This window comes from Sapajus apella, unplaced genomic scaffold, assembly GCF_009761245.1.
Source record: "Sapajus apella isolate SASKATOON/1434 unplaced genomic scaffold, GSC_monkey_1.0 scaffold603, whole genome shotgun sequence".
Taxonomy (NCBI): domain Eukaryota; kingdom Metazoa; phylum Chordata; class Mammalia; order Primates; family Cebidae; genus Sapajus; species Sapajus apella.
Window position 1 is genome coordinate 1 of NW_022437529.1, and position 22244 is coordinate 22244.

The window sequence follows — 22244 nt, forward strand, 5'->3', positions numbered from 1 at the left end:
TGTGTGTGTGTGTGTGTGTGTGTGTGTGTGTGTGTGTGTGTGTGTGTATCTCATATCAACACTATGAAGTGGGAACTATTATGATCTCCATTTTACAGGGGCACAGAGAGGGTAAATAAATTGCCCAAGGGTCACACAGCCAGTAAGCAGCAAAGCCAGGAACTGAACTAAGGGAGTCAAATTACATAGCACATACTTAGATTCTACTTAGATGATTCTCATCAGGCTACCAGGCAAACAGCTGCTTGCAGCTTGTTCTGTTCCTTATCTGTATGGAAGGCCCCCATGTACAACTTCGCCAGTCGCACTGGGCATAAAGGAGCTTGGACAAAGGAGTGGAGGCTGGAGTCATCCTGTGCTGTGGCAGCCAAGCCACAGCAATTGTCTGTGTCCACCCGGAGGAAGGGGTCTTTTTCTAATTTGTGTACCAAGCTGAGTATCTTCAGGGATCCTACAGAGGTCACATTTGCTTAGTTGGTACCAAAGTGCCATATGGGCTAAGAGAGGTCTGCCCTGTGTATGTCAGTCCTGGTTCCCCAACGAGACTTGGAATTCTCTAAAAGCAGGCTGTGCCTTAACCACTCAAGCTGTGATATTTTGGAGGACAAAAGCTATCTAGCCTCTACCCTCCAAGTACAGAACCACTTCTGGCCCTCCCCATGCCCCGGCCCTGGTCCCCATCATAAACAGGGTGCTTTGAACATCGGCCAAATATAGTCCCGTATTGCCTAATGACAGGGATACCTTCTGAGAAACGCACCATTGGGTGACTTTGTGTGATCATCACAGAGTGTACGTACACAACCTAGACGGACAGCCTACTACACACCCAGGCTACACGGTACAGCCTGTGGCTCCTGGACTATAAAGCTGTACAGTATGTCACTGTACTGAATACTGTAGGTAACTATAACACAGTGCTAAGTAGTTCTTCATCTAAACATATCTAAACATAGAAAAGGTACAGTAAAAATATGGTACCTGTTACCACAAACATACAGTAGTCTCATAGGACCACCATCTACATGCGGTCAGTCATTGACACGTCGCTACGCAGCACGTGACGGTAGCAATGCCCCTCTCACCTGCAAACTCATTGAAATGGTTGCCGATGTCAAAAGCTTGGTAGTTGTAGCCAGCATATTCATAGTCAATGAACCGCACGTGACCTATGAAACAGAGGACAGTCGATGAGCGTTGGCCCAGGAGATCTGGAAACTGGCCTGGTCAAGCTTCCACTGACCTCTGGGATGCACCCACTGACCAATGCCGGCCTCTGCAGCAATCCTGCCAACCCCATCGCTGCGGCAGTCTTCTAAGCTACTTCCTTCCATCCTTCTATCTGCCCTTCCCAGCTCCCAGTGTCCCTCTCACACAGCTGGATCTTCAGGCTCTCCTCATCTGAAGACATCTGTCCTCAGCAAGGCTAAGGATCAGGAATACAGCTAAGTATTAATACGCCCTGGAGTGATGCTCTCAGCAGCAACATCAGGAGATATGCTGGTGTCTCTCTCCTCTCTCCCCGCTCCCCCCCAACTCTCCCCTACCCCCCTCCTTCCCTGAAGGCTCAGGACAGCCACAGTGTTCTCAGAAGTCCAGAATTGTCAGGAGTAATGGCTTAAGTGCCCTAGTATTGAGGACCTCCGCAAACCATGATTTTGAGTTCTTTCTTGGCACAGATTTTTTTTTTTTTAAATAGGGTCTTACTCTGTCACCCAGGCTGGAGTGTAGTGGCTCCATCACTGCAACCTCCACCTCCCAGGCTTAAGTGATCCTCCTGTCTCAGCCTCCTGAGCAGATAGGATTATAGGTATGCACCACCATACTGGGCAAAGTTTTGTGTATTTTTTTGGTAGACACGGGGTTTCACCACATTGCCTGGGCTGGTCTTGAATTCCTGGGCTTAAGCAATCCACATGCCTTGGCCTCCCAAACTGTTGGGATTATAGGCATGAGCCACTGTGCCCAGCCCTTGGCACGGATTTTTCAAAGTGGGAAATTTTTATTTGCTTTTCCCCTTCCCTCCTACAAATTAACTTAAGACCTAAATCTGCCAGGCGCAGTGGCGCGTGCCTGTAGTCCCAGCTACTCAGGAGGCTGAGATGGGAGGATCGCTTGAGCCCAGGAGTTCTGGGCTGTAGTGCGCTATGCCGATCGGGTGTCCGCACTAAGTTCAGCATCAGTATGGTGACCTCCCGGGAATGGGGGACCACCAGGTTGCCTAAGGAGGGGTGAACCAGCCCAGGTCTGAAACGGAGCAGGTCAAAACTCCCGTGCTGATCAGTAGTGGGACTGCACCTGTGAATAGCCACTGCACTCCAGCCTGGGCAACATAATGAGACCCCGTTTCTTAAAAAATAAAAATAAAAATAAAGACCTAAATGCAGGTCTCCTTTTGCTTGTCCCAGGGCCAGAGAAGCCATACCTTTGGTGCTGTCATAGATGATGTTCTTGCAGAGCAGATCATTGTGACAAAACACCACAGGGGACTCCAGCTGGGACAGATGCTCCTTCAGCCAGGCCAGCTCCCGTTCCAACACCTCCACCTTAGGGACCTCTGCAGAAAGGCTGGGCAGTGGCAAAAAAAAGGTAGCCAGTGAAGGGAGGGCGGATAGACAGGGAGGTGCTTGGCCTCAAGAGCCCTGAGTGCGAGCCTCATCACTCCCTCCGTCTTACTGCAGGGGACCCTGGGAAAACGGCCGGTCTCTCAGACCTTCACTTTTATCATCTGTAAAATGGCACTGAGGCTTCCTGTCCATCTGACTTCTCTGGTTACACTAGGAAGCTGATTAAGACATGGGCATCAAAGCATGAGGCAGGGCATAAAAGTCGCTGGCTGAGGGCATCCCTGCTACTTTGTGAAAGGGACAGGAGGGTAAGGAAGGAGACACAGGGAAAGGACAGGGCCAGCGAGAACAAGTGTCCAGACTTGGGGATTCCAGAATAAGAGAGAGCAAGGGCAACGGGAGCAGTGGGGAGGGATGCAAAACAGACCCGCTCTTAGGATGCTGGGAAAACTCGCCAGGAGGAGGTGCCGCTGCCTGTCGAGACTCTCCCACAAGCTCCTCCCTGGGAGGAAGAGCAGGGCCCTGGCAGGGAGCTGGAGCAATGGAGCTCTGTTGAGGAGGCAGAAGTATGTCCTGGTGTGCCCCCGCTCACCCCAGCAGCTCACCGTGTCACAGGTAGAAGGGACCAGAGAGACGGGCTGCTCTAACCCTCTCTTCTCTTTTTTCTTTTTAATTAAAATCTTCTTAATCCTAGGACTTTTTGGTCTAACCTGTCATCTCACAGACAGACCATCGGCTCATATGAGAAAGCGAACAGAGAACTATTTTTTTTTTTTTTGAGACAGAGTCTCGTTCTGTTATCCAGGCTGGAGTGCAGTGGCGTGGTCTTGGCTCACTGCACCGCCTCCCGAATTCAAGCAATTCTCTGCCTCAGCCTCCCAAGTAGCTGAGATTACAGGTGCCCGCCACCATGCCCGGCTAATTTTTGTATTTTCAAAATAATACAAGTAAGGGTGGGCTTTCGCCATCTTGGCCAGGCTGATCTTGAACTCCTGACCTCGTGATCCACCTGCCTTGGCCTCCCAAAGTGTTGGGATTACAGGCGTGAGCCACCATGCCCGGCCACAAAGAGCTTCTTTAGTTCACTCCTATATTGTTAAAGGAATGCTAACGCCTTCAATGAGAGCATGCTTGCTTTGTGGGCTCCCCAGTGACTCATCCCTTCTACCTTGAGTTATGAGTACGTGTTCCCTGGTCCCAGACCCCTGCCAGACCATGCACAGGCAACTTGGCAGCATGAACAAAGATGCATGGGTCCACCTCTCCTTCTGAACCACCCCCAACCCATGCACCCAGCAGTCCTTCCTGCTGAAAGAAACACATGTTGGGGAATGAAGAAACCAGCCAATCAATCAAATTAAAGGCCACGTGGAAGTCTGATGAGGATGTGCTGTCCTCGTGTGCTCTGAACTTTTGTCCCCAGGAGGCACACAGGTCTGTGTACACTGAAAAGGCCAAACACTTACCGCAGTCCTTAAAAACCTAGAACCACCAATGGGCAGAGAGGAGGAGGCTGGGCTTTGATCTCCATTCCCGTGTCACCTGTTTGTGTTTCTCTGTTCAGGGCAGCAAGAGCACGTAGAGGAGGATAAGAATGAGACTGGCCCTCTCTCACTTTCTCACAGGACAGACCAATTGCTCCCTAACCCAGCCCAGAGGCCAGAACACGAGGAAGAGTATTCAGTGACTGAGGCACCCCTCTGTCCCCACCAGGGAAGGAAGAGAGGACAGGCTCCCTTCCAGGCTTTGAGAAGGTCAAAGCTAAAGAAGATCTGAGGTTGGCCGGGCACGGTGGCTCACACCTGTAATCCCAGCACTCTGGGAGGCTGAGGTGGGCAGATCATGAGGTCAGGAGTTCGAGACCAGCCTGGCCAACATAGTGAAATGCCATCTCTAATAAACATACAAAAAAAAAAAATTAGCTGGGCGTGGTAGTGGGCACTTGTAATCCCAGCTACTCGGGTGGCTAAGGCAGGAGAATCTCTTGAACCTGGGAGGTGGAGGTAGTGGTGAGCTGAGAATGTACCACTGCACTCCAGCCTGGGTGACAGTGCGAGACTCTGTCTCAAAAAAAAAAAAAAAAAAAGATCTGAGGTCATCTAGTCCAGCCCCATGGGGAAACTGAGGCTCAGGGAAGGAAAGAGGCTTCCTCCCAGCCTCCAGACATCTCTTGCACTGCTGGGTCCTCTACTTCCTTGTCTAAGGAAAGCAGTCCTTGGCCTGTCCAAGGATTCAAATTGAATAGAGTCTTCTAATTGTGAAGGCTGTGTACTCTCTCTGAAGGCCTGGGTGCCCTTCAGAGGCTCTGCAAAGGCCTCTTTGAGTCCAAGGAGTCCGCTGGGAGGAGTGATATGGGGGAGGCCTCCCCCACGCTTCCTGGAGTTTATCTGTGTCGACAGGTCTGCATAAGATATGTTTCAGTCTTGACTCTCCTTAAGAAGGTACCTTTTAAGATTCCTTTTTTTTTCTTAGACTGACCATCAAAAGAGAAGAATTGGGAGGGCTCCTTTGATTTGCTCAGGTCCCAAACTGAAAAACATGGCTCTGACATCCAAGATGCCTGCTGCTGTGTCCCTGACCTCAACCTAACCCCCACCCTGCCCACCCCAAGGCCATGAAGATGGTTACTGTGGGAACAGTCCTGGCCTTCCGTCTCCCCAGGGCCTCCCTCACTGCTCCGCTTCCCTCTCCTGAGCACTTGAAACATCGCCAGCTTTGCTACCTTCAGTCCCGCCACCATGGGGCTCTTTCAAGGCTGTGGGATTGGCAGAAGAGTAACCACCACCGCATCCCAGAAACACTGCCCAGGAAAAACTGCTCCTCCTGCTCCTCTGCCCCAGACTCAGCAGGAGGGTGAGGAAGGGGCTGCAGGTCTCTTAGGGAAGACTTGGGGTTCCTCCTGATACTGGGACTGCTGCCTGGCCAGTCTCCACTCCACTGTCAGGATCTGGGCAGGCAAGAGTACTTTCTCCCCACAAGGCTTTTCTAAGAGTCAAGTCCTCCCAAAGATCTGCTCCAGCCAACCTCATCTACTCGTCACTCATAAGCAAACCCCGCTCCAGCCATCTCCTCCAGTTGGAGTAGCCTCCCTGCTCATTTCTGCCACGCCACCTCTGCCAAGACAACTTCCCCGGGTTCTCCCACCACCAGCATACATTACACACCCTGGCTTCTTGTGCATCTGTGCATGGCCGTGCCCTGTATACCCAGATGGCTCTTAAGCTCTTTGAGGGCAGGGCCAATGTCACATTCATTTTTAAATTGTTTTAAATCCCAGTCAATCAATGTCTGTGAAATGAAGGACTGAATAATCCAGGGTTATTAGGCAATGCCTGGAGCTCCAGGTGCTTATCTTGTCTAAATGATTGCTCATCGAGGCTCTGCTTTTGGGCAGTCAGGCAGCTTAGGGCATGGATCATCCCCTAAAGAGGCTCAAAGAAGTTAAGCAACTTGATTTGTTCAAGGTTCAAAGGTGTGACAGGAGCAAAGGGATTGGGCCAGCTCTCCTCCAGGGATTACTCCCTCCCAATAACGTTACCCCTGAAGGTCACACAGTGGCAGCACCGTCAAAGGAAGCTGTAGTATTCAGGACCATGTCTGAGCACCAGAGGCCTGGCTCTAGTTCCCGAACTGCCACTGATCAGCGACCCTGGGCAAGTCCCATCCCCTCCCTGGGCCTCGGTTTTCCATCGGTCAAATAAAAGCTGTGGGCTGAAGGATTGGAAGGACCTGTTCTCTGTGAACTGTTCTAGCCCTGAGGGAAAAGGAAGTCCTTGTCCCAGAGAGAATATCTGACATACAAGGTCTGAACGTGGTCAAAGAGAGGGCAGGCCTGGGCCACCATGGACAAACAGTCCCAACACAGAGCCTGGTAAGCATAGCGTGGGAGGATGCGGATACAGTCATGCATGTGGGTGACAGAGACATACTCAAATGGGGATGGAGTTCATTATTATCTTGTCATCTTAGAAGAGGGAAGACACATCCTTCCCCCTAAACCTCTTCTGCACCCTGCTCCCATGAACATTTGGAACATGGGTGATAGCCAATCCCAGCAAGGAGTGTGAAGGAATCAGAGACTCACTCCTGCCTTTTATTTGGAGGATGGAAGGCAAGACACCAGTCTTTCCTCCAGGCCTCCATCTTTTCCTCGGCACTCAGGGTGTGTTGAGGAGTCAGGTGTCTAAAGGTTTACAGGACTCTCAGGTTGCTGGTCCAAGCGCTTAAGGGAAAACTCAGGGAACCCTGTCTTCCCTGGGGAAAGGCAATGTCAGGTTGGGGGTCTACCTCCTTTCTTGGGAAGAGCAGTGAGGGAAGCAGCAAGCTGTCAGTCTGAGCAAGGTGGGGGCACAGTCCCCAAAGGCACATGGGGACAAGAAAGGTCTTAGGAAGTAGCAGGAACCTTGATGTCCCAAGGGCTTGTCAGCTGATGAGTTGAGTTCCTCTGACGCTAAGTTCAGTCCCACCTCATTCTGAGGGCCCTGCCCTGCTCATGGTTCAGAAGGCAGGGCAAGTGGAAACAGCCCTGGGCTGAGAAACAGAAGCCCTGCCTCTCACAAGCCCTGTAACACTGGACCAAGCTCAGTCTCAGCTTCAGCATCCGCTAAGTAAAATGGGGAAACGTCCCCAACCCTGGTCCCTGCCACAATCAGAGAGTCAAGGAGAAATGAGCACACCAGTATAAAACTGCTCATCTAAGCTCCTGAGATTTAATCAAAGGGCCCAACTCTGCTTGGAGACAGAGGCTTAGCAACTAGGACTGAAGGGACTGCAGGGGAAACTCCCCAGCCCCCTCCCAGGACCTGGGTCCTTAAACCTCCTGGAAGGGTGGGCTGAAACCAAAAGTATGGGGAAGGGGGATCACATTAAGGCAGCCTTGGACCCCCCCAGATCTTTGTACCTGGGGTTGATCTCGTTCTTCACAAGCGTGAAATAATTGTGCATCTTGTGCCAGAGAGTGGGCTTGGGCAGGCTGCCGTTGGCGTGGATAGTATGAATCTTTGCCATTTCTAAGGCGATTAACCTACAGCAGGGAACAGGAAGAGTAGAGCATCAGTGCTGGGACATGCCCTCCCCACTCATCCCCTCCTGGCCCACCACGGCACTAGCCAGAGGGCCAAGGATGGGATCATTGCAAGTCCCTTAGGAGCACAGGTCCCACAGAAGGAAGGTCTCGGCAGAAGGAAGGAAAATAAATTAAGACCGCAGCTTGGTAGCAGCTCCCTTTCCAGTGTCAGGCTGGGGCTGCCTCAGGGAGCAGAAGGGTAGAGCAGTGGGCTGTTGGTCACAGGTCAGTGGCCTTGCCTTACCCCAGTGTACCCACGGCTACCCCTGAGAACAGAGGGGCACTTGGGGGGTGGGGGTGGGGCAGCTTCTCCTCCCCCTGGACTCTGACCCATCCTCTCAGGGTACGTGAACATAGATCACTTTGCACCAAGAGATCGGGGGTGGTGATGCCAGGCAGGGAAGAAATGCCTGCCTCTTATCAGCCTGGCCAAGGTGGGGAGGAAAACAGACTGGCTCAGGGCAGCCCCTTCCTCGGCTATGGGGAGTTAATGCTGGCGGCTGAGTGCCAAGGACGCAAAACAAACCAGCGTTCTATTTTCAAGTTCTCCTGTGGACATTATCCAAGGTCTCAGGAGAGGAGTGGGTGGTAGGGAAGGTTGCTGGGAGAAGGTGGGGGTGAGTGGAAGGCTGACCAGTCAGAGAAGGAGGGCCTTGATAAGGACCCCATCGCCAGAGGCCCTGTGTCCCATCTGGGCCCTCCCAGTCCCCTGCCAGTCCTCCCTTCTGCAGCCCCACCCCCCAACCGTCTGCTAAGCCTCCAACAGTCAGCTTCCTTCCAACATACAGCCTCTGCCTGTTGCTCGAAAAACAATCACTGGGAAAGACAACAAAGGCATTGGCTGTTTGAAACCTTGTTACCAAGCTGTTTCATGGACATCCTCTCTCTTGCCAGGCTCTGGAAAGAGACAGGCTATATCCTACTGGGATAACAGAGCAGTTTTGGGGTTCCTCTGGAAGTCCCCAAGGCCCCCACCTCCTAAAGGGTAGAGGAGACAAGGGGCGGGGCAGCAACCACGTGGGTGAGAGAGGAAGGCTGTGCTTTCTTTCAGAGGCCAGAGCCCTGGGGCAGAAGAAGGGAACCCACCAGGGTTTGGGCAAGGCAGGGAAACAGACCTGAGACTCAGGCCTTCCCTTCCCAAAGGAAGATTCGGAACAGAGCATGAACAGAGCGTTTTCTTGAATATCAATAGGGCTGTTGTCTGGAATAGCAATGAAAGTAACCTCAACACTCAGCATTTTCATGCTGCAAAGCCTCAGCAAGCCGAGGCTGGGGGTGGGGTTCAAGGGAACATGTAGAGGGGTGGCTCCTGGAGGCCTTCCCCGAAGACATCCACCTTCACCCAGAGAAATGATGGTCTATCCTGGGAAAATCATCAAGGAAGGGCCTACCTCCTACACCTATCCCAATTTCTGGCTCTCCCCCAGATGCCATATTCTTCTTCTTAGGGAATCTAAATCTAGCTTCAATCTTCTTGACAATGGTAATTGTTTTCATGAGAGGATGAGTGACAGCCTCGGATACATAGAGGCGGAGGGATCCTGGGAGTGGTGAGACCTGCCGATATCCGAGCTTATTTGCCCAGACTGAGGGAGCGCTGGGAGGAGTGCAGTGGCAGAAGTCAGGACAGGGTCCCCTGTACCCTGCTGTGGCTTCACATTTCTAGTCTGGGTACTTTTGGACCTGTTCAGCTAGAACCTGCAAACACCCTTGCATAGGTTTGTATGCCTCACACCCTCAAGATACACACATACACACAGCTACAATACATAACTGAAATATGCCACCCGACCAGCAGCTTAGGAGCATGAGGGTGGAGGGGCTCTCAGATCCTCTTCTTCTGAGTCCCTGCAAGGCATACACAAACAGAGCCACATGCACTTGGGGTTACGTGGGTGGCAGGTGATGAAGCAAAGAAGCTTCTTGCTCTACCCACAGGTGTACTTGTTTCCCCTCAGTAAGTGAGGCCTCCTTCCCTTGGATTAGCCTGGGCAGACGCCAAGGCTCCTAGGCAGGCCCCTGTGCCCCTGTCCCAGTGGCAGGAGTAAACTCCAGCCTGCCTTGGGCCTCACTCAAGTCAGTGCCCTCCATGTGGGTCGTGACATTGGAGGGAGGAAGGAGGACACTGCTTGCCACCCTTGTTCTGGCACAGAGGAGAGGGAGATACTAGGGATCCTTCTTTGGTCCTCCCCCTTTCTAGGCTCTAGGGCATCCCCAAGGCTTGAAGGAAAAGTCCAGTTCCTGGGCCCACCACATCCAAGCATTTACTGGGAGGGGTTCCCCAGGAGCCACAGGTTGTTGTGAGCCTTTGAAAGGAGGCCTTGACAGTTCCCCAAACCTGGGTTCCCACCTCTTTAGGGAGCCCGGAAGGAGCTCAGACTGGCAGGAGAGGTAGCATCTCCCTGGGCTGGTAAACCATGCTCACCCTGGATAGGGCCCATTTTCCTTGACAAACTGAGACAGAGGTAGAACGCCCTGAGTGCCCTGGGGATCTGGCTCAGATTTAGTTTCTAAGGCTCTGAGATGTTTCCAGGTCAGACTTGGAGTGGGCAGAGGTTTGAGGTACGTTACCAGGAAGCAGACCTCTGCTGCATTTAGGGAACCAGGTCCTCTGGTCCCATCCTCATGACAATTTTTCCTTTCCTCCCCCAGAACCCATCCTTCTAGCAGACACCGCTTAAAATCCATGGAAAGCTATAGCCGTTCTCTGCCGAGCAATGCATATAAACATGCATTTTTTATGTAATTTCAGGGAACTCACAGATCTTACAAGTCTCCACTACGGACCCCACATGCCAAAGATTTCCAAGCCCAAGGCCTGAAGAATAGTAGAGACAGAGGCCCTGGCACCCTCCTCACCTGAAAAGCCGGGGCTCACGGATGTGCTCAGGCCCCAGAGCCACACCCTGCATGTACTCATAGCACAGCCCGTTCTGGAAGGTGCAGTAGAGTTTGGGGGCACAGCCATGTGCTCGCAGCAGCTGGAAGTTTCTGACTTCATTCTCCCGGTCCACCAGCAGCTCCGTCCGCTCCCCATAGACCCGGACCAGCACACAGTCCTGCATGTCCTCCTCCACGTAGCAGGCCACCAGCTTGTTGGTGATGCCATCCGTGAAGCGCTGGCATGGGGAGAGGGCAGTGCGTGGGTGGGGGTGGGACAGGGTCCCTCTGGTCTCTCCCCAAGGCTCTGTAGCTCCTGCAGGAGGTGCTCATTTGAATGCTGAGCACAACCACCCCAAGCCCCCAGTGCTTTAGCCAAGTCACTCATGCTCCACTCTGTCCCCAACCTTTGGGGTCTCCAGTCTCTATAGAGTTCAAGAAAAAAAAAATGTAGCTTGGGTTCAGCTTCCACACACTCCTGGGTCTGCCTCTAGTGAATGGGATTTGGCAGTGGAAAAATTTCCACACTACTTGGGAGGCAAAGGCCCCCTCCCGCTCCTTACCCTCCATCCCAGCACCAAAAGAAACCCCATGGACCAGAATGTGGCAGGGGAGGGCTGGGAGTTGTCCAGAACAGAACATCCTGACCAGCTGCCTCTCACCTTGTGCCAGGCAGTGGGGTCTGCTCTACCTCGTGCCCCATCCAGTGGCAGAGGTACAAGGAGGGCACTAAGGTTGGCACCCATCCCAGGACTTTAGTGGTCAGAGGTCCTGACCGGAAAAGGCAGGAGACAACTGAGCTGTGAGCAAGGTTCTCTGGACAGCAGGGTGATAAGGAGAAAGGAATCATGGATTTATGGGGCACAATGGGACAGAGCTGGGAGGGCCTTAGAGGTCATCTGAACCAATTCTAGGTAGGGAAACTGAGGCAGGAGAGGGGAGGGCAGATGGCATGTTATGTCAGTGCTGGAATTAACCTCAGGCCTGCTTGATGCTTTGCCAGTCTTACACCAAACTGGACCTTTTATTTTGAAAATGCTACTCCCTCCCCAGGGCTGGGGGGGGTCTGTCAGCCTCCACACTTCGTTTAGAACCTCTCCACAACTTTGCCCCCACCCCACCCCAGAATGCCCACTGCATGGAGCCGCTGTGAGAGTGGGTTCAGTGGATGGCTCTGTCCACAGATGTGTCCCGGGACCTGTGGCCAGCTGGCGCTGGGGAAGATGGCCTGTGTTGGGGGGTGCTGGGCCTGAGCCTGCAGCTATGGTGAGGGGCTGGGTGCTAGCTGGAATTCCACAGGGTGGCTCCAGGGACTCATAGAGGCAGCTCAGAGCCTGTAGGATTTGCCCCCACCATGGGGTGGGGCAGAAATGTATGCGTGCGTTGGGGGGGGTCTCTTAAAAGTTCACGCCTCCTCAGGTTTCAGAGCTGGCTGTATACGCGCTTCTGGGCAGCAAGGGGCACCAGCACCCAGCGCCAGGGGGTGCGGCTCGCAAACGACATTGGGCGGGTGGCCACCCAGCGTGCCCAAGAGCCCCACGAGGAGGGGGGCGTGTGCAGGGCCGAGGGAGGTGTAAGCCTAGTTTTGCTTAGGGACGAAACAGATCCATACACAAACCACGTTCCAAACCTTTCTTGCGCAGCAGCCGTGCACCCCTGGGACCGACACCCCGGAAGGATGGGAGGACTGGGTCCCCGCATCCTCGTGGCAGCCCCGGCAGGGCCCCATCCTCGGCCCCGAGCCCACTCCACTACCTTGGTCCGAACTTGCTCAGGCTTCCAATGCGGCCGCAGCTCCTGGATGAGGCGCAGGGCCCCGGGAAGGATGTCGTCCGGGTCCACGGAAATGCCGAAGTACGCGACGGCGGCGGCCCTCGGGGGGCCCGGCGGCTCCCGGCCGCCGGCGCTGGCCGCCGCCTTCTCCTCCATGCCCCATGAGCACTGCGGGCAAGGCGTGTGCCTCCTCAGGTGAAAGGACGCGCGCGGCGGAGGGGCCGAAGGGGGCACAGCCATTCCCAGCAGCCCCACCCCCTCGGAGCCGCGGCCGACGCTAGCCCCGGCGGGGGGGCCCGGCGAGGGAGTGGGAGGGGTAGAGGAGGGGCCAGGGGAAGTCCATGACTCAGGCGCGAGCTGCCCGCTTCGATCGCCCGCTCGCGGCCCGCCGCCCACCGCCGACCCCGGAGCGCCGCGGCCCGCCGCGATTGTGACATCACGGGCGGCGGCCCGCGGGAACGCCCCCGGCCCGCCCCTGCCCCGGCCCGCGGGCCGCTGGGGAGCGCAGCCAGCCAACGCCGGCAGCTGCGGCCGCCGCTACCTGGAGCGCGGGGTGGGGGCGGGGGCGACGCCCCCTAGGGGGCCCCGGCGCCCGGTGACGCCGGGGGTGGGGCCTCCGCTGGCTCCGCCCCGCCCGGGTCCCCGCCGAGGCTCGCTTCCCGGCCTCCGACGCAGGGAGACTCCTGCTCTCTCCCGGTAGCCTGGGGGAGGAGGCTGGGGAGGGCTCGTTCTGCGCCCCCACCTCATCCTGGAATGGAGAGATCCGCTGCTCCCGCGACGTCAGCTTGGGCTCGCCCCTCTGTGCCCCTGCTCCCTGCCCCCACCCTGTCCCCGGACCCCAGGAAATGACTCTGCAGGGGCGACCCCTGCTGCATCTCAAAGGTGCTTCCCTGCAGAGAGCCCCCTCAGGCAACCTCCCATCCCCAACAGAAACACACTCCGTGGAGAGGGGACATTGGGTGATGGCGTTGGGATGTGTGCCAGTCCAGCAGACTGTGCTGTCCCCTGGCAGGCCACTGAGCAGCCAGGACGTTGGAGTGTTTGGGCACATCCTGGGCAGGAGTTGGGGCAAGACTGAGTTAAAGCCTCCCTCCCATCCTGAGCGTGTGAATGGGGCTGGGTAGTTAGGCCAGTGGGTATCCCTGAGCCCAGTGCTTTGCTGGGCATTCGGGGTGTGAAGTGGACAGACCCTGCCCACGTCCCGGGAGGAGAACTAAAGGCCTGGCGCAGCTACAAGGCCAAAGCAAGGCGTGGTGTTGGCTGGGGGTGGGAAGGAAGGGGAAGGGGTGACAAGGTGTCTGGGGAAGGGTTGCTGTGGGGAGGAGCCTGGAGAGAGGCCAGGCCGGCTCCAAGTCCCTCTACTAGCCAGACTCTCCTTTGGTCATTCTCTGCCACCTCCTGAGCAGGGCTCTGTTGGCTGCCGGCCCTATTTGCTATAGTGAGGCCTCAGGGATCTCACTAGTCACCATCCCTCACTGCCCCACCCAGAAAAGCACCTTCAGAGAAGGGGCCCTTTGCTATTTCCCCAGTTACCTCTTTGGTCTATCCCGGCACCTCTCAGCCACAAGGCTCCTATGCTTACTGCTGTCCAGAATCCAGCTCTGCCTAACACAACTTCTGCAATGATAGAAATGTTCTATATCTGTGCTGTCCAGTGCAGTGACCAGTAGCCGCATTGATTTTATTCGATTTTAATTATTTTTAATTTTAGTGTAAATAGCCACATGCGACTGCCATATTGGACAGTGAAGGAGATATGGGGTCGTGCCTGCCTTCTGAAGGTCATGGAGCCCCGGGATGGAGCTAGAAAACACCCTGGCCTCCAACACTTCCTTTGCAGTGAGAAAGCACAGCTACACAGGGCAAGAGAACATGGAGAATCAGTGGGAGTCCAGGGTCCTGACGCCCAGGGGTCGTTGGCTCTGCACAGGGACTCTTGCAGGGACTCTAGAGGTACTGAGGGCCTGGTTGGGCCATTCAGTGCCTCACGATTTTCTGTCAAAAGAGAGGTGAGCAACTGTGGTGAAGAGAGATGCCTTCCGTGGCTCCAGGTGGTTGCTGATTTCTCATTTCCCGAGTTACACATGCCCCCAGACAGCCCAGTAATAAGGGTGAGAAAAGAGACTTCAGCCTGAGGAGTCTGGGTGGATGGGATGGAGGATAGTAGTGTGTGTGTGCGCCTGTGTGCTTGTGCACGTGGCCCTGAACCAGGGTGTGTGAAGCACTGTACTTGTGACAGTACCCACTGCTTGTGATAAAGTGGAAAGCCCCCAGGACCCGGTTCAGACGGACTGGGTTCCAGTCTTGATTCTTCACTATCTTTCAGTATTCTTTACAACTTGATTCTTTTTTTTTTTTTTTTTTTTTTTAGGCAGAGTCTTGCGCTGTCACCAGGCACCAGGCTGGAGTGCAGTGGCGCGATCTTGGCTCACTGCAACCTCTGCCTCCCAGGTTCAAGCAATTCTCCTGCCTCAGCCTCCAAAGTAGCTGGGACTACAGGCACACGCCACCACGCCCAGCTAATTTTTGTATTTTTATTAGAGACGGGGTTTCACCATGTTGGCCAGGATGGTCTCCATCTCTTGACCTTGTAATCCGCCTGCCTCGGCCTCCCAAAGTGCTGGGATTACAGGCGTGAGCCACCACGCCCAGCCACTACTTGATTCTTGACTGAGTAATCTTGGGCAAGGCCTTCCATTCTCTGGGCCTCAGTTTCCCCACCTGTAAAGTGGAAGTATTGCCCGGATCTCTGGTGTTCTATGGTTTTAGGTGGTAGTGCCTTAGACTGCCTGTGTAAATGGCTACATGGGGCAGGGGGAGGGGCAGCAAGGAGAGTGGAGGGGAGTTTTGCAGGGACAAGAGGTAGGGCTGACTAGCTCCGGAGAGCAGAGTCTGAACTCAGAGCTGGCTTCTGTGAGCTGGGAGAACTTTCTGACCTACGGTCTACTGCCACAGCAGTAGCCTTGGTCCCTGAGGGACTAAAGGGGGCTTGGTGCTGGCTCTCTTCAGGCTTCCCACCCGAGGTTGTGTAAACAGCTCCACCTGAGTCCTGTTGATGGCCGATGGATGGCATCATCCCTGCACACAGGAACCTGTGGACAGCGCGAATGTGTACCTCGTCCGTGTCACTTTTCTGTCCGTAAGTGATCACGCAGCCCCTCCCTCCATCCTAAACCCTAGTGAACCCAGATGCAACAGGCTGTGAACATGAAGTCTTTATTCTGTTTGTCTTCAAAGCAGGGAAGGGCTGGTGCAGGGGTCAGGGCACGCCTCCAGCAGGAGCTCCATACCGGGTGCCTCCAGGTGACAGCATAAGCCCAGGCAGAGGGGCATCCCAGAGAGTGTTCCAGCTCTGGGCCGGGGCTGAAGGCAGGGCCTGCCTGGGCAGCAGAGGGCCTCAGCGGGCCAAGGCGAAGCCAATGCGATTATTACGACGATCAAACTCTGTGTAGAACTTTCGGATAAAGGTGGCGCCCAGGGCCCAGGTGGGTCCAGTGGGTGGTGGGATATCCATGGCGTGGATGGCCAGTGTGCACAGCTTTTTACTACTGTAGGATTCCTGCAGGAAGGAGGAGAGTTTTTCCTTACCCAGCACCTGAACATTCTCCTGTCACCTTGCCTGACCCCAGCAGCTGTCTTCAGTCACATCGCCCCTTCTCGCCCCCTCTCCCCGAGCCACACGGAGCCTCCCTCACTTCTTGGCCGTTTTGCTCCATCGTGGACTGTACCACTCCTGCATTTAGGTCCTTTGCTAGATGCCAGGCAAACAATGCATCAGGCACCATACTTCCTATAGGAGGCCACAGTTCGCCTTAGCTTCTGAACCTAGACAAGCTCTTCAACTTCTCTAAGCCTATTGATGACGAAAAGAGGATCTGAATGTAGGAGCCTAAGATTACCGGGAGCATTTGATGAGAAAATGGAGATGAGGGAACAGGCCCAGTGATTCCCAAACATGGCCACACATTGGAATCACCCGGGGAGACCAAGCCCCAGGTACCACTCCTAGAGGTTCTGATTTAATAGGTAGGGGATGTGGCCCCGGTACCAGGTTTTTTCAGAGCTCTCCAGGTGACATGCACAGCCAAGTTTGCGAACTATGGTTCTAACATGATCCGAGCGTTGTAATCTTTCCTCCTTTGGGGGTCTCTGTCCAGCCTTCCTCCCTGCCACTGAGGGGGCCCTCTCGAACCTCACCTGAAATACATAGTCCGCGCTGGTGAGCGTGTATTCTTTGCCTCCCAGGTGGAAAGAGATGTCGGGGAGTGTAGGGCCCTCGTTACACTTCACGACATACTGTGGTGGGGGGCAAAGGGAGCCTTCTTGAGTGCGGAAGGCATCTCAGCAGACAAGGGGTCCTGTACTGGCGGCCTGGACTCTCTGCTGGAGAGGGCTGGGCACAGTGCCCCTCTCCATGGGTGACGGGCCACACGTGTGGAGAGTGTGAGGCGAACAAGCGAAGGCCTGAGATGGCCTCATTTGGGACCTCATGCTGCCTGGGGGATTTGTGAGCGAAGACCAGGTGGCACTCCCCCCACCCGCAGCACCTTCCCTCTTTGGCTTCTTACATCAAACAGCCTCTTCTTGGCCCCCAAGGCCTCCATGAGCTTCTCTATGGAGCTGGTAGAGCCTGAGATGTAGGATGCACCGGTGTCCACCAGTGCCAGGCAGCCGTCCTCACAGAGCAAGGTGGATGACCCCACAGACACCCTGGGGGAGGCCACAGTCGGTCAGACACACAGAAGGCCGATGGGGCACCTCCAGGCTGCATGTCCTTCCTGAGTGCGGGTGGATGGGTGGAGACCGCGCTGGTGGCCCATTGAGGCAGTGAGTGGAGGGGGGAAGGTACTGTCACCCTCCACTGCTTCCCAGGTCCCTCCCTTCTCTGTTCCCCAGGCTGGACAGAGCAGGCAGAGAGCAAATGGTGGCTGTGCTTAAGAAGTGGCTGCATTGGAAAGAGGGCAGGTTGCCCCTTCCCCACCCTCCCCAACCCCAGTGACAACAGCAATTTTTGGAGCCTGGGGAGTGTTGAGGATTTCTGACCCCTTCATTGGAATCTGCCAGAGGCCAGTCCTGATGAGGTTGATATAGTGGAAATTCCCTTCATAATGCTGTGGGTCGCTGCCTCCCAGCACAATCTGTCCTCCCAGCGATTGGGAATTCCTAAAGGAAAGATCAGAAGCTCTTGGAAACCCATAACCTTCAGGACCCAGGGACTCAGGCAATCGAGGAAAGTTGGGCAAGGGTGCAGGGCAGAACAGAAGGCTCTAGGGCAGTGGCATGTGGGACAGCCAGCCAGCTCGGACTGCTGCTGGGGAGCACGCAGGCCCTACTGCTTCCCTGCCTTTCTTGTACCTCTCCAAACCCAACCAGAGGGTGTTCCAGGGTAGTCCAGCTGTGCCCCAAAAAGCGTCCCCAGAGAGGTCACAGAAAAGGAGCAGGTCCAAGGACAGCGAGTGGATTGAGAAAGACACAAATGGACGCCCCTCACTTGGGGTTGGGTTGCTGCTGATTGAGCAGTGCTTGGGAGGGGATCCTGGGGTGGCTGTTGGGTGTGGGGTGGGTGGGGGGTATGGAGAGAGCTGGAGGAGGGACAGAGAACTTCGGGATCTAGCGGAGGCTGGGCTTGCTGATGCGAGTTGTGGGCCGGTGGTATGTGTGATTCTAGGTCAGGTGCTCAGGGAATACTGGAAGGTCACAGCCATGTGGGAGTCCTTTCTCCTTACTCGGAATCTCTGCAGAGAAAGAGAGACAGCAGAAAGGAAGCTTCATTTTACGCAAGCCTCATCAGCCCTGCTGTCTGGCAGGGTGGGTGTTAGGTACTCTTTTCGCTCTTCAGGCAATGGAGTCACCAAGAGGTGAAGTCTCCTGCCTGAAGTTACCGAGGCCGTGAGTGAACAAGTGTGGCACTGGAGCCAGGCTCCTGGTGCCCAGTCTGGAGCTGATTCCCCTCGCCTTCCTTTCCTCCACGTTGCACTTGGCTCAGGGACTACCGTAGGCCTATTCTCCAGGGCATACATGTGTGTGTGACGTGTTTTTCCAGAATTCATACTAGAATTCACACATGCACAATGTGTGCATGGGTGTGTAGGTGTCCATATGTTATTTTGTGCAACTGCAGACTGCTTGTGTTTCTACAAATTCGGAATGGATGCGTATGTGCCAGCACAAATTCCCTCCTGCTCCTCTACCAACACTTCAGGATCGCTCCAGATGTTCCCTCCTTCCCACCCCAAGTTAAAGGAAGAGGCCGGCCCTCTCCTCCGAAAGCCTGGCTTCTTCCTGTCTGCTGGATCCTCCTCTCCTCCATGGCCTCCAAGTTCCGATGCCCCCACTTAGCGTCTCCTCTTTCCACATTTTTAATCTCTTTCTTTCCATTGGCTTCTTCCTCCACCTCCGGGCATCACTCGAGCATCCTCTAGCATTTTAAAACACCCACCCTTCCTCTACTGCTCTGGATCCCACCCCACACACCACCCCCATTCCCTTCCCAGTTGAATTTCCCAGGGCAGCCTGCATCTCATGACCTCCACTTCCTGACACCCACGTCTGCCTCTTAACTGCTTGTCATCTGGCCTTGTCCCCACCTCCTCTAAAACGCTCTTCTGAAGACCACCCCTGACTGCAGAGCCACCACTTGGCTTTTTCTCAAGGCCTCCCTTTCTATCACCAAATCAGAGACTCCTCTCCATTCACTCTGAGATGTCCCTGGACTCCGACCCTCTCCCCTATTCTTTTTTTTTTCTTTTTTGAGATGGAGTCTCACTCCGTTGCCCAGGCTGCAGCACAGTGGTGTGATCTCGGCTCACTGCAACCTCCGCCTCCCCTCAAGCTATTCTCCTGCCTCAGCCTCCTGAGTAGCTGGGACTACAGATGTATGCGATCACACTTGGCTAATTTTTGTATTTTCAATAGAGACGGGGCTTCACCATATTGGCCAGACTGGTCTCAAACTCCTGACCTTGTGACCCGCCCACCTCGGCCTCCCAAAGTGCTGGGATTACAGGAGTGAGCCTCTGAGCCTGACCTCCTCTTCTCTATTCTTTTTGCCACTGGTCTTGTGTTCTCACCCTTGTGATTTTTTTTTTTTTTTTTTGAGACTGGAACTCACTCTGTTGCCTTAGCTGGAGTGCAGTGGCACAATCACTGCTCACTGCAGCCTTAACTCATGGGCTCAAGTGATCCTCTTGCCTTGGCCCCCCCCAAAGTGCTGGGATTCAGTCGTGAGCCACTGCTCCCAGCCCCTCTTATCTCCAACCCATGCCATCTTCCTAAGCCCAGCAGTTTGGAGTAAAGCCCAACCCTCTGCAAGGGCTGACAATAGCTTCCCCCAGGCTGGCTGAGCTGCATATAAGCTCAGCCTAGAACTGAAAAGCGTCCGTGGTTTTCAGCACCACCCTCGCTGCCTGCCTGTGACACTCATTACGCTGGAATATGTCTTGTCTTCCCTGTTAGCCTGTAAGCGCTATGTGGGTAGAGGAGTACGGATTCTGCCTTGATCAGTATGTTCACTGCTGTACCCCCAGAGCCCACCACAGTGCTTGGCACACAGCATTTACTGAACTGATGTGTGAGCAAACAAACAAATGAGGGATCTAATGGATGACCGAAGTTGGCTGTCTCTGTGTGGGAGGAGCCACGGCCCTCACAGGCAGCGCTCCAGGTCACAGAAACACACCTTATTTTCCATCACCCCCACCTGGCATCTCCTCTTGCTCCAGAGTGGCACTGTCTATTAGAATGTCCTGCCATGCTGGGAATGTTCTCTGTCCTCACTGTCCAATTCGTAGTTACTAGCCACCACGGCTGCCGAGCATTTGACATGTGGCTAGGGCAACTAAGAGCCACCTGTTGAATGCTTAATTCATGCTTAACTGTACCTAATTAATTTAAATTTCAGTCGTGGCTTCTATATTTGCGAATGCAGCTCTAGATACAGATTAGCTGTCACCTACTTGCAAACAATTCTGGCCCAGACTCTCTTTCCACTCCCCAGCTCTTCTCCCCTCCCCTCCCCTCCCCCACCTTAGCCCCTGGTGTCCCTGGAGTCCCTGGGGTCCTGGTCCCCACCTGTTGTAGTAGAAAGAGAAGACGTCCTCTTTTAGCACCCCTTGGGAGATGATGTTGTCGAAGAGAGGGGTGACCCTGCCAATGGCCTGTTCAATGAAGCCCATGCCCACAACCCCATCGAACTCAGCCAGCATGAAGGGTAAGGCGGGCATCTCCGTGACCTCTCCAAATGTCTGCGTCACCATGATTCCACCCACCTGTGGGAGGAAGGACCAGAGGAGACCAAGCCCACTGCCCACTCCTTGGCCGGAGTCTGGTCTGGGCTTCTACACTAGGGATCCCAGGGGCACACATGCTCCAGGGTACAGAAATCAAGGTAAGAGTATTTCCTAGACCCTGCACGCACACACTCTGTGCCAATACACATCTCTGCTGTGGAGCCCAGAGAGAGCTGGAGTTGACCAGGGATTGGACAGCAGAGGTTGAGAGGGTGGTCCTGCCAAACAGCAAAAGAAAAGCTGCCTAAGCTCCCCTCCCGCTCCGCAGTGGTCTGGCTTTCATGCCCGGCCCGACTGGGTCTTGGCCTTCTCCCTTATCTTGGGCGAAGAGTTTCTCCAGCACAACCAAGCTTGCCCTTTTTCCTCCTTTATACCTGAGTTCACAGAAAAAGGGAGGGAGGCAGGAATCACCCGGATTTCCTCTCAGGTTCCATGTGTACCCCCCCGCAAGCGATGGAACAAGGGCTGAGAAACTCCAGAATGAAGAAAGGGTCAGACATGGGCCAAATGAAAAAGAAAAGCAGGCCTTGACCCAATTCCCAAGGTCAACCTCAATCGTGACCTTAAAACCTATGCCTGACCCCAAAACTCACCCTGCCCCTGCCCCTGGATTTCAGTGTAAGGTGTAGCTAAGAGCCCAGTCAGAGCTGGTGAACTTGGACAAGTGACTTGACTACAGCCGTGGGGCTCAGGACGAGCCCTGCGTTAGATAAAGTTAAGTCAGGTGCAAAAGCCTCCGTAAGTCACCCAACGGTGAGCCCGTAGCCCAGGCTTGCTCCCCCATAGGTACTGCTATTTTGCAGCTCCAGTCAGGTGCGGCAGAGCAGGGTGTTCCTCAGCTCCCCAAGCTTCAGGTGGGCCGCAGTGCACCTCCCCCCAGGTGTGGGCCCTGGAGGGTCAGGAGAGGCCTGGGAACAGAAGGGGTGGGGGGCAGATGACCTAGGGTGGCCTCACTTACAGTGATGACGTCCTGGCTCAGAAAGCCACTGACCGTTCCTGTTGAATAGCGGAGGGTGAGTTCCGTCCCGTTGTGCTTATAGCTGGAGGAATCCGAAGCATCGAAGAGCTTGTGATACGCTGGCAGGGGAACACAGGCTCGGGTTTGTCCAACAGTGGCCCAGACAGGGGGACTCAGAGGCGGGGTGCATTGTGGGTATGGCTGGTGTGGCTTAGGACTTAGATTAGATGCAGGGATGAGTGGCCCTAGGGTCAGTGGGCTTGGACTACGTGCTTCATCAGTCAAGGACTGGCTTTCTTGGGCCACCCCTCATGTGCCCAAACCTCGAGAATTTTGTCCTAAATTGAAGGAATTTAAAGTAATCACTACACTGATAGCACCAGAGAAGATGCTGCCACAGAGTAAGTGCACAATAAGAGGTTGTTGATTAAGACTAGGGACGGAATCTGGGCGTGGTGGCTCAGGCCTGTAATCCCAGCACTTTGGGAGGCTGAGGTGGGTGGGTCACCTGAAGTCAGGAGTTCGAGACCAGCCTGGCTAACATGGTGAAACCCTGTCTCTACCAAAAATACCAAAAAATTAACTGGGTATAGTGGGAGGAGCCTGTAATCCCAACTACTCAGGAGGTCGAGGCAGGAGAATCGTTTGAACCCAGGAGATGGAGGTTGCAGTGAGCCGAGATCACACCGTTGCACTCCAGCCTGGGCAACAAG

The 22244-nt window shown here is 54.7% G+C and overlaps 2 protein-coding genes across 3 annotated transcripts in view; both read right to left on the reverse strand.

Annotated features, from left to right (window-relative positions):
- Nucleotides 1-708: 708 nt before the first annotated feature.
- LOC116546116 (ethanolamine kinase 2) lies at nt 709-12861 on the reverse strand. Its single transcript, XM_032272457.1, has 5 exons — nt 12268-12861; nt 10492-10751; nt 7468-7590; nt 2426-2568; nt 709-1169 (listed from the first exon to the last, which is right to left on the reverse strand). The coding sequence occupies exons 1-5, from the start codon at nt 12523-12525 to the stop codon at nt 1036-1038; spliced, it is 918 nt and encodes a 305-aa protein (XP_032128348.1). The 5' UTR covers nt 12526-12861; the 3' UTR covers nt 709-1035.
- Nucleotides 12862-15482: 2621 nt separating this feature from the next.
- Nucleotides 15483-22244, reverse strand: part of LOC116546117 (renin) — a 21624-nt gene continuing 14862 nt past the window's right edge. The window contains exons 4-10 of one of the 2 annotated variants that reach the window (XM_032272458.1): nt 21532-21650; nt 20356-20552; nt 18012-18020; nt 17329-17448; nt 16854-16995; nt 16483-16581; nt 15483-15844 (exon numbers count right to left, since the gene is read on the reverse strand). In XM_032272458.1, the coding sequence (XP_032128349.1) occupies nt 15683-15844; nt 16483-16581; nt 16854-16995; nt 17329-17448; nt 18012-18020; nt 20356-20552; nt 21532-21650 (848 nt within the window). In that variant the 3' untranslated portion in view covers nt 15483-15682. The remainder of the gene's footprint in view (nt 15845-16482; nt 16582-16853; nt 16996-17328; nt 17449-18011; nt 18021-20355; nt 20553-21531; nt 21651-22244) is intronic. The other variant, XM_032272459.1, reaches the window with a different exon arrangement.